This window comes from Filobasidium floriforme (assembly GCF_021052385.1).
Source record: "Filobasidium floriforme strain CBS 6241 chromosome Unknown HD553scaffold_3, whole genome shotgun sequence".
NCBI lineage: Eukaryota > Fungi > Basidiomycota > Tremellomycetes > Filobasidiales > Filobasidiaceae > Filobasidium > Filobasidium floriforme.
In genome coordinates, this window is record NW_025763624.1 from 1,091,873 (window position 1) to 1,101,754 (window position 9,882).

The 9,882-nt window shown below is 54.7% G+C and overlaps 4 protein-coding genes across 4 annotated transcripts; 2 read left to right on the plus strand and 2 right to left on the minus strand.

Moving 5' to 3' along the window:
* Positions 1-31: 31 nt before the first annotated feature.
* Positions 32-3,373, plus strand: HD553DRAFT_292581 (heat shock protein 70 family). Its single transcript, XM_046178410.1, has 11 exons — positions 32-411; positions 550-762; positions 849-921; positions 1,035-1,137; positions 1,228-1,326; positions 1,403-1,746; positions 1,819-1,932; positions 2,007-2,242; positions 2,315-2,517; positions 2,586-2,655; positions 2,734-3,373. The coding sequence occupies exons 1-11, from the start codon at positions 230-232 to the stop codon at positions 3,113-3,115; spliced, it is 2,019 nt and encodes a 672-aa protein (XP_046039364.1). The 5' UTR covers positions 32-229; the 3' UTR covers positions 3,116-3,373.
* Positions 3,374-5,122, plus strand: HD553DRAFT_305825 (uncharacterized protein). Its single transcript, XM_046179190.1, has 5 exons — positions 3,374-3,534; positions 3,615-3,898; positions 3,953-4,480; positions 4,543-4,842; positions 4,905-5,122. Exons 1-5 carry the CDS (start codon positions 3,477-3,479, stop codon positions 4,944-4,946), a joined length of 1,212 nt encoding a protein of 403 aa, XP_046039365.1. The 5' UTR covers positions 3,374-3,476; the 3' UTR covers positions 4,947-5,122.
* On the minus strand, positions 5,123-7,850 carry HD553DRAFT_305826 (uncharacterized protein). The gene is made up of 4 exons (XM_046179191.1): positions 7,795-7,850; positions 7,562-7,672; positions 6,872-7,477; positions 5,123-6,805 (listed from the first exon to the last, which is right to left on the minus strand). The coding sequence occupies exons 1-4, from the start codon at positions 7,828-7,830 to the stop codon at positions 5,276-5,278; spliced, it is 2,283 nt and encodes a 760-aa protein (XP_046039366.1). The 5' UTR covers positions 7,831-7,850; the 3' UTR covers positions 5,123-5,275.
* A 679-nt stretch (positions 7,851-8,529) lies between these two features.
* Positions 8,530-9,346, minus strand: HD553DRAFT_164062 (uncharacterized protein). Its single transcript, XM_046176845.1, has 2 exons — positions 8,825-9,346; positions 8,530-8,714 (listed from the first exon to the last, which is right to left on the minus strand). The coding sequence occupies exons 1-2, from the start codon at positions 9,172-9,174 to the stop codon at positions 8,693-8,695; spliced, it is 372 nt and encodes a 123-aa protein (XP_046039367.1). The 5' UTR covers positions 9,175-9,346; the 3' UTR covers positions 8,530-8,692.
* Between the last annotated feature and the right edge of the window lie 536 nt (positions 9,347-9,882).

Here is a 9,882-nt window from a genome sequence, read left to right on the forward strand (position 1 = left end):
CGACTGACTCCCCCCTTTGTGTGAGTGAGCAAGAATTCATAAACCATCACCACATACCCAACCATTGCCATTCGCCACCTGCCTCCCCCAGCACCCTCTCCGACATCCTCGACAATCTCATCCAAGAGAGATATCAGGAAAGGACGACCAGCCTTCGACGACCACTTAACGAAAAGAGAAGAGAGCCGATTCACACCCGCTCTTTCTGGTCACGACAAAAAACCCGATCATGAAGACCTCATCATCATCATCCGTCCTGAGACGGGCCATGACCTCGATCGCCCTCGTAGCGTTCGTCGTCCTCGCCGTCTTTACGTTCATGCCCGTCGGCGCCAACGCCGAGGTCGAAAAGGATAACGATTTCGGGACCGTCATCGGTATCGATCTGGGTACCACCTATTCTTGTGTCGCGTACGTGTCACTTGCTGAAACGCATGATCCACATCTCCCTTCTTGCGACCCTTTTTGCTGACCTCTGCTAGGTCTCGATCCCATGCCCCTCTACCGCCCGTACTACCGCCACGACTACCGCACCGTCCCGCTCGACAGCGTTCAACGTGGAGGTAAAGTCGAGATCATCGCCAACGATCAGGGAAACCGTATCACCCCGTCATGGGTCGGTTTCACGCACGACGAACGATTGATCGGAGACGCCGCCAAGAACCAAGGTCCTTCTAACCCGGAGAACACCGTATTCGACGCCAAGCGTTTGATCGGAAGGAACTTTATCGACTCGGACGTGCAAAAGGACATCAAGCACTGGTGCGTGTTGGCCGGCAGACAGATGTAGACTATACGTTTGTGTTCTTTTGGCTGACGTGGTTTTGACAATTTGATGACGACTCTAGGCCCTTCAAGATTGTCAGCCGTGAAGGCAAGCCCATCATCAAGGTCAAGCACAGGGACGAGTTCAAGGAATTCGTACGTCAAGCTTCACCTTCATCAAATTCCGCCCTGAAATCTCGCGACAAATTAATCCGAGCTGACCATTGCCACCTTCCTCGCTTTATTCGCACGCCCGTTGATTTGCGCAGACCCCGGAGGAGATCTCGGCCATGGTCTTGACCAAGATGAAGGAGACTGCCGAGGCTTACCTCGGTACCAAGGTTACCCACGCCGTCGTCACTGTTCCCGCATGTGAGTCGGAACTCCTCTCGACGGTTATCCGATATCGCGTCCAGAAATGGCGAAATACTGACGAGGAGATATCTACTTGACGCGACGCAGACTTCAACGACGCTCAGAGGCAGGCTACCAAGGACGCCGGTACGATCGCTGGGTTGACCGTCTTGAGGATCGTCAACGAGCCCACTGCCGCCGCTATCGGTAAGTGTCGCGGTCTTTCGAGATTCACAGCTCCGCGACCTCGAGCTGACCCGCTTCCCGCATGCCCCATTCGCAGCCTACGGTCTCGACCGAACCGGCAAGGCCGAATCCCAGATCATCGTCTACGACCTCGGTGGTGGTACTTTCGACGTCTCCCTCCTCTCGATCGAAGAGGGCGTCTTCGAGGTTCTCGCCACCGCCGGTGACACCCACTTGGGAGGAGAAGATTTCGACAACCGAGTCATCGACTACTTTGTCAAGGAATACAAGCGCAAGTCGGGCGGTACCGATGTCTCTAGCAACAAGCGTGCCATGGGTAAACTCAAGCGAGAGGTCGAAAAGGCCAAGAGGACGCTTTCGAACCAGCAGAGCGTCAAGGTCGAGATCGAGGCTTTCGAGAACGGAAACGACTTTAGCGAGGTCAGTCACGTTGCGATGCTTTTAGTGTTTGATCGAGATCTGGAACTCAAGCGTTTGTCTGGCTGTCTTTAGACCCTCACCAGGGCCAAGTTCGAGGAACTTAACATGGACCTGTTCAGGAAGACCATGAAGCCTGTCGAGCAGGTTTTGAAGGACGCCGGTGTCAAGAAGGACCAGATCGATGACGTGAGTCTGCGATGCAATGAAACCCGCACGACTGGGCGCTCCAGCTAATAACAAACACGCACGACCCTCGCTAGATCGTCTTGGTCGGAGGATCCACCCGTATCCCCAAGGTTCAACAACTCCTCAAGGACTTTTTCAACGGAAAGGAGCCTTCCAAGGGTATCAACCCTGACGAGGCCGTCGCTTACGGTGCCGCCGTTCAGGGTGGTATCTTGAGCGGAGAGGAGGCCAGCTCGGACATCTTGTTGATCGACGTCTGCCCCTTGACCATGGGTATCGAGACTACCGGAGGTGTCATGACCAAGTTGATGTAAGTCGCGAGTCGTTTGCAAAAATGCTCAGACGCGAACTTCTCGGCTGACCCGTGGCTTCGCCTTTACAGCCCCCGAAACACTGTTGTGCCTACCAAGAAGTCTCAGATCTTCTCGACCGCCGTCGACAACCAGCCTACCGTCTCGATCCAGGTGTTCGAGGGCGAACGATCGATGACCAAGGACAACAACCAGCTCGGCAAGTTTGACTTGACCAACATTCCTCCTGCTCCCAGGGGTCAGCCCCAGATCGAGGTCACTTTCGAGATTGACGGTGAGTCGCGAGAATCCGAGATGTAGCGCTTTGCGTGGCGAGTCTGACCTGTTTTGTAAACGTTTTAGCCAACGGTATCCTGACCGTCTCGGCCATCGACAAGGGAACCGGCAAGAGCGAGTCGATCGTCATTACCAAGTGAGTTGTACACCTGGCCACCCTCTGACTTCTTGCTCGAGCGAATAACTGACCTTGCAACCTCGCCCCACCCCGCAGCGAAAAGGGCCGATTGAGCACCGACGAGATCGAGCGCATGGTTCGAGAGGCCGAAGAGTTTGCCGACGAGGACGCCGCGATCCGAAGGAAGATCGAAGCCCTCAACAGCTTGCAGAACACCATCTTCTCGATGGAGAGCACCGTCAAGGACTCTGAGGGTGCCGGCGGCAAGTTGTCCGCCGACGACAAGCAGACCATCTTGGACGCCATCGCCGAGAAGAAGGAGTGGATGGAGAGCAACGGTCAGGAGGCTTCCGCCGAGGACTTTGAGGATCAGCTCGCCGAGTTCCAGGCCATCGCCCAGCCCATCATCGCTGGTCTCTACGGTTCCGCTGGCGGTGCCGGTGGTCAAGAGTCTTACGGCAGCCATGACGAGCTATAAACTGCGAGCTTGTTATCAAAGTTACTATAGTTGGCTCTTGTCAGGAGTTGTCGTCGTAGATAGAATCTAAACGCATGCATGAAACAGAGATGGTTGGATAAGGAATCCCTCAACAGCGCTCATTCGAGGTTGTTAGTGACGTCATGTCCGTCCCCAACAAACGAATCATCGGACGAGACCGAACATATGATGTCGCTGGTGATGGCCATGAATAGTTATTGATATACTACTAATCGCTGACAGTCTCAGTCTCAGTCAAGCAGTCACGACCGACCTTCATTGTTATTGATACAATCGAAAACTTCTGGCACAAAGTCGACTATCAAATTGCCACGCCAATTCCGATCTGAATAAATCAGCCATGGCTCAAGAGAACTATCTAGACTTCAGAGATCAAGGGCTTCACGGGGTGCGAGGATGTAGGCCGAGTCTCTAACGATCCCTTGAGCCTGTCTACGATGCTGTACTGAACGAATCGGCTCATTCAACTTGCACATAGCGGCACACATCCTCGCAATGATCGAGCCTCATCGACACCCGATCTGGCGACTGGATTTGTCGCATAATAGGTTGAACACGGACGGATGTATACACTTGTTCAAAGGTCTTAAAGCGATCCGAGAGAGACGAAACCTCGAGTTCAAGGATGACAAGGGGTTTACCCTCGAGATGATTATATTGGCCGGAAACTGGATAGGAGACCCTGCTCTTCCAGCCATCGCGGACTATCTAGACGGGGATACAACCCTGGGAAAGATTATCCTCTCGAACAATGGGATAGAAGTTAGTCTTTCGCGACGAAATGAAAAAGCTTCGACCTGAAATTTGTCGCTGCAGGGCGTAGATCATATGCCGGCGTTGGGCCGAGCAATAGCTGGCTCACAACTGCAGAGTCTGGTCGTGCTCAATAACCCCCTTCGTCATCACGCTTTGCGGGATTTTTTGGAGGGTCTCGCCCCCAAATGTGCTGCCCATCCTGCAACATACCACCTGACGCGCCTATACTGGTGGTCATACCAACTACCGTACGAAGACACCATTACGGCTTTAAGCGATTTCCTGGCGGACTCTCGACGATCTCGCCATCTCCGAAGAGTCCATCTCGAGTTTAACGACGGGGTCGACGGGGTGGGGTTCCTTTCGTCAGCATCTTTTGCCTTGTTAGAGGTTGCCATTTGCCGCTACAATCGTAACCTCCGGGAAGTCTTTCTTCCGATATTCGATCAGCGTATCGGGGAGACCAGAAGATATGACGACGTCAGCCGCGCGAACATCATGAAAGCGTTGACTCGTTACGCCGAGATGGGTTTGCCGATACCAAGACAGGAGCCTACGTCGGAGCTACACGAGGAATCATACTTGGAAGTGAGTAAAACCCTCAGTCTAATGTGAATCGCAGGTTCTGAACGAAGGACTCGGTTTGTCAGTTCGAGCGTGAGGGTCTACGGAACGAACGGTTTCGTGAAAATAGGGAACTGCTCCAGTCCTTGAAAACCTCGTTTGCTCAACTTCTCCCGGCAATGAGAATCGTGCTCAACGGATTCAAAGACGAGGCCTTCCGGGGACGTTTGCATATTTTGGATCTTCCTCCCGAGATCCTTACTTTGATCGTCAAGAACATCGCTGTCGATCCAGATGTTCCTTCGGTGAGGCAATGGAATGACCTCGTGGCGTATGCCACCGATCGGGCGGCTGTTTTCTCAGCCACAGGCTCCGCAACACAAGAGGTAAGATACATGGTCTCTCAGATGTATACGGTCCACTTCTCGGCTGATTCGTCGTCCCATAGGATGTCATGTTCAAGTTAGGTTGGGACTGTTATGACGCTTAGTGTGAGCGGTACAGGGCGGAGGATGAGAAGCCCTCGAGGAACTGAGCGACACAGCATGGTGGAGCCGCTCCGGCCGTCAGATGATTATCAGCCTGCAGCAATGCAAAAGTGATATTGCCGGAGTTGGGGCACCAAGGGGTTGCATAAAGGCGTTGTGATCGCTTCAAGCCGAGACCATCCAAGTAAACTGTATGCGCATTGTCATCTTAAGCAGGATGTGAATCACGTGGGGTTATTATAGCGCGTGTAGTCCACACTGATAAGAATACAGTTTCGTCTTCATCCCGTCTCGTTTCACATCGACCCGCTCTGAAGCGCGCTTCGACAAGCTATCGCCTCGCCTCGACTGCCTTCTTCTTCTTGGCCAGACCCCCAAAGTCTTCCCGAACGACCAACCACATGGCCGTCACGCCGACAACGTCCTTGACGTTCTCCTCGCTGAGCATGATCTCGTCCCCCTTAATCGAAGTCGTCGTTGTGCTATCGGTGTTGCTCTGTCTCCGTGATGCAGCCCGGAAAATCCCCGTGGGTACAGGCGTGTAGTCTGTCGACACCTTGACCTGAGCGATGACCCGGGGATGATGCGGCGCTGGATACAGAGTGGCTACTACGATGCCCTCTCCATCTGATCCGTCCCGACGCCTGTTCTTTGACTTTCTTTCGTCCGGGCGCGCCGTGGTGTCGTCCTCCCTCCGACCGGGAATATATACCCGGCAGACCCAGGGTGTCTCTGAATCCTCGGGGTCGGATTCTTCCCCGTCGTCATGGTTGGATAAACGGGTCGGGGCGCGAACGCTCGGCGCCGGCGAAGAGGATCTCGAGGTCGTCATCCGATCCTCCGATCGAGCTCGTTCCAAAACAGATCTCCTGGCCGTCTGCTGCTGGGCTTGTAACGGTCCCAACGGGAGGGATGTATGGTGATCGTCCGACATCGAGATCATGCTGGTAGGCCGCGAGCTCTCGGCAGAGGGTACTTCGAGCGTCTCACCAAAGTTGGTGCTGGCCACCGAGCTCGATCTGATAGGCATCGGGATCGTCCCATGCGGCGTTGATCTCGCCCCAGACCCATCCGTACGACTGAGCCGTCCCGATTTGCCCTTGCCGCGTGACCATTCGAAGACGACCTCGCTACCCTCTGGACTCGCACCAACGACGGGCTTGTCGGTACTGGCGAACCTCGCTGCCCAAGAAGGAGGCGCGATCATCGTCTCCTGCCCACCCTTCCCAGCGGCCCATTTCTTGACGGTAAACGTGTATCCCATCGGTCGATGCAGACTTCCCTCGCCAAGACTCGCGTCCGGCGCGGTCGAGACCATCGGGTACGAGCCGAATGTGTGGCTTGCATATTGCTGGTTGGGGACGACGGAGTGCGTCGAGATGATCGAGTTTCTTGCTTCAGACCCATGGAAGACCCGGGTGGAAGCCGGTGATAGTGGCGAGAGCAGCCTCTCTGCTGACGATGCAACGAACGACGTTCTAGCCGGACTGATCAACCCGGATCCCGTCGCGACGTCCCTCGACCCTGATTCGGCTGCGGGGTCCTTCTTCTTGAACAGCCTACCGAAAAACTGCTTGGTCTTGCCGGAGGTTGGGGCTGCTGTTCGATCCTCTTGTTCCAGCCTGGCCATCAGCCCGGCCGGGGCTTCAAGACTGGCGCGCTTGTTGATCGATGAAGGTCCCGCTGCGCTTGGTGTCGAGTTGAACCCCCAGACCTTGTCTTCGTGTTCAGGAGACCCCGTATCGCTCCTCGTCTGATGCGGTGTCAAGTGGGGCAGTCGGTTGTCGAGCGCATAAGGATGCCATATCTCGGCGGGCTCGAGCGATCCGACCGAGTGAATATCTAGAGCGCGTTTCAAGAACTGTTTGAGAAACAACGAAGTTAGCGACTTTATCATATCACTCGACAACGACAAAGCGGATCTCACCTTGGCGACCTTTTCGTCCGTCCCCGCATCCGTCACGCTCGTCGTCATGACATTGTGCACGTTGAGGTTGTACATGGGCACGATCCTCTTCCCTCGCTTGTTCGTCCTGACGCTCCCACCGCTCGTCGATTCACTCAATCCGCTGACTCCCGAGATCCCGCTGACTGCCGAGACGTTGCTGGTCACCGACGCCTGCGAGACCACTGACGACGCTCTCGACAATCGCCGATCCCTTCGCTTCTGCCTCTTTTCGCTGTCGGATGAGGATGGGGTTGTGGATTGCCCGACACCCTCGTGCTCCGATGTTGCGGACCTCAAGACCTCCTTGTGATCATTCCCATTGACGTTCCGTACGATCGAGCCGGGTCGACTCGCGGATCTAGGTTCTGCAATGGTGATGTGCGTCTTTCTCCCCGTTGGGCTGTCTCCAGGGACCGATCCTAAGCCCGGGGTGGATGGCGGGCTAGGCGCCGGGGTAGAGAGACGGGAAGGCATCTCGGGTCGACGAAGACCTCCGATAGGATTGTTCAGGATCGACGGTGAAGGCAGATCTAGTGGAAGCGCGATGGATTCGGACCCCGTTGCCGTTGATGAGACCGAGGTGCTCTAAATGCCGCAAAAGAAAGTGATTACATGATCAGCCCAAGAAGACTCAACAGTCGATCATATCGTGCCTCGAGGAACACTCACCCTGCTCTTCGACTTCCTCTTGTCCCGATCAACATCGAGCACCAGCTGGATCTGCAGATTCATCAACTTCTTCGGTCCGCTCGTCGGTGGTGGCCTGACGATGACAAGCGTCTGTCGATCCATGACCATGACAACGGACACGAAAGCAGAACCAAAGGAAAAATCCAAACAAAGATGTCAATCAGCACGACTAGAACACGAAAGCTCGTTTTAAAAGGCTGGAGATGGCCTACCTCGTTGACACCCCTCTTCTTCCTCCTCCTCTTCATTCCCCCCTCTCCGTCCCTCAAGACCTCCTCCTCCCCCTCTCCCCTCTCCACCGACCTCTCATATCGCCTGACAGTAGCCGTGCTCGGCGTCGAATCCGTCCCTCTTGACGGACCCACAACGACCGAGCCCGGTGGAAGATGCGTCAAAGTTGTGATCTGGGGTTGAGACTGGGTGATGGTCCGGTCGCTGGGGGAGAAGACGTCTTGATCCTCTATCGGCAACCTCGCGTCCAGGTGCGATGGGGTCGTCGGGGACCTCCCTCTTCCTCTCTCGACGACGACCGGCCCGAGAACAGGGCCAAGAGTAGTCGGATGTGGTGTAGGAGCGGAAGAGTTCCCATCCGCGATGATTGTTGTGGAAGTGGCATTGACGAGGGCAGACTTGGTAGGCGTCTCTTGCGAGCATACAGATTTCGAAAGTGCCGAAGTCGGTGTCGAAGGAGATCCAGGGACCGGTCCTGTCGCCGAGACCTGGGGTTCAGGGGAGAGGGCGGTATTGATCGTCTGTTGTAGACGGGTCAAGAAGGAGACGGCCATCTTCGAATTCGATGTCCATATAAACGTCTCGATCGAGGCGTTTGTGATTGGGATGTCACTTTGATCGGTTATGATTGCAGGTCTGATCTTGAATCTGGTTGAAGTTGGAGATATGTTGCAAAAATCGATGGAAGGCGTGGAAGATACTAATAATAACAGTGAAGGCCTATGATCCTATGATCTTGTAGCCGTTTCCTCGCGTTCGATATGTATATCCCTCGAGTGATCGTTGCCAGTAGCCAACGGGGCACAAGCCGTCCAAGACGTATGCTCCAGGTATACTAATCGTTTCGTGTAGATAATTCAATCCCTCTGGCCGTGATTGTCAAGCCGGAACGACTACGAGTCTGCGACGGGGGTGATGGATAAGTGTGCCGTTTTGCGAAATTCCCCTTTCAAAAGGTCGCTTTCGTCCGCTGATGCTGATCAGCTGCCGGGGTAATGACGAATGACTAACAGCTTGTTATTATCAATCGGTAGTGGTGAGCGGGCACGGGGATGTCGACGAAGGGGATCGAGTTGCGGGCATGTCGTCTGGCTAAGAAGAGATGGTCGAGGGGTGGCCGTGGATAGATAGATAGATGGTCGAGGTTGTCGATCAAGTGTGATGTCGATGGGGTCGTCTGAAACCCATACAAGCTGAGCGCCGACGGGATTGTGTGAGATTCTGAATTTCCTCGTTCGATGGCGCGCGAGCGAGCGAGAGAGAGGGCGAGGGAGCGAAATGAAGACCGAGGCTGAGCCAAAGGGTGGTACGATTAACAACAACAACCAACGACACAATCGTTTCAAAGGAAGATCATCCATCACATCAAACTCGCAACTCGCAACTCGAAAGGTGATACGACCATACACATGTTCTCTATATCTCACTAGCACTCTGTGCAAGTTTTACCAGCTCGACGACATCCGGCTCACCGAACGGCGGTCCTTAGCCGTTCCCTCCCTGCAGGCAGCCTAGTGCTAGTCCGGATCTCCGGCGGGCGTTACGGCTCGAACGAAGGGAACCGGCCAAAAACCACGCTACACCCACTCGCTCACTGCCACTAGCCATTAGCGAACGCGGGGAACGGGCGAGATGAGGGCCGTTTGTGGGTGATTCCAAGCAAAACAAAGGTCGCTACGAGATCCTCGATTCGCAGTAGCAGCGAAATGATGATGTGGTATTCCGATTGCTGCGAAAGCCAACCTCGATTCCCGATGAAGCGTTCAAATCGACCAGCACCTGCAACCACAACAAACATACCGATCACCGATCCTGATTCCATCAAAGCACGGCGCACGGCCCGCATGCACCCTCTTGCTGACCTGCGACACATCACCACATCGTCACTTTGCCGCCGTGCGCCGAAAGTTCCAGAGGTGGATCGATATCGAGGCCGAGAACGCGCGTCCTCGTACGGCGTGCGGACCGCATCAAAAATCAAAGATCAAAAGAGCAAAAGAGCAATCGAGCGAAGATCGAACGCTTCCATACGCGCCATACGTGTTCTATCTGTTCCAAACGATCGAAAG

Coding starts and splice junctions, on each gene's coding strand:
- HD553DRAFT_292581 (XM_046178410.1), top strand. CDS start 230: ATGAAGACCTCATCATCATCATCCGTCCTGAGACGGGCCATGACCTCG. Junction 1,327..1,402: donor GCCCACTGCCGCCGCTATCG/GTAAGTGTCGCG, acceptor CCCCATTCGCAG/CCTACGGTCTCGACCGAACC. Junction 2,243..2,314: donor GGTGTCATGACCAAGTTGAT/GTAAGTCGCGAG, acceptor TCGCCTTTACAG/CCCCCGAAACACTGTTGTGC.
- HD553DRAFT_305825 (XM_046179190.1), top strand. CDS start 3,477: ATGGCTCAAGAGAACTATCTAGACTTCAGAGATCAAGGGCTTCACGGG. Junction 3,899..3,952: donor TCTCGAACAATGGGATAGAA/GTTAGTCTTTCG, acceptor TTGTCGCTGCAG/GGCGTAGATCATATGCCGGC. Junction 4,481..4,542: donor ACGAGGAATCATACTTGGAA/GTGAGTAAAACC, acceptor TCGGTTTGTCAG/TTCGAGCGTGAGGGTCTACG.
- HD553DRAFT_305826 (XM_046179191.1), bottom strand. CDS start 7,830: ATGAAGAGGAGGAGGAAGAAGAGGGGTGTCAACGAG. Junction 7,673..7,794: donor AGAAGAGGGGTGTCAACGAG/GTAGGCCATCTC, acceptor ATGGATCGACAG/ACGCTTGTCATCGTCAGGCC. Junction 7,478..7,561: donor AGAGGAAGTCGAAGAGCAGG/GTGAGTGTTCCT, acceptor TGCGGCATTTAG/AGCACCTCGGTCTCATCAAC.
- HD553DRAFT_164062 (XM_046176845.1), bottom strand. CDS start 9,174: ATGGATGATCTTCCTTTGAAACGATTGTGTCGTTGGTTGTTGTTGTTA. Junction 8,715..8,824: donor CCGATTGATAATAACAAGCT/GTTAGTCATTCG, acceptor CCCCCGTCGCAG/ACTCGTAGTCGTTCCGGCTT.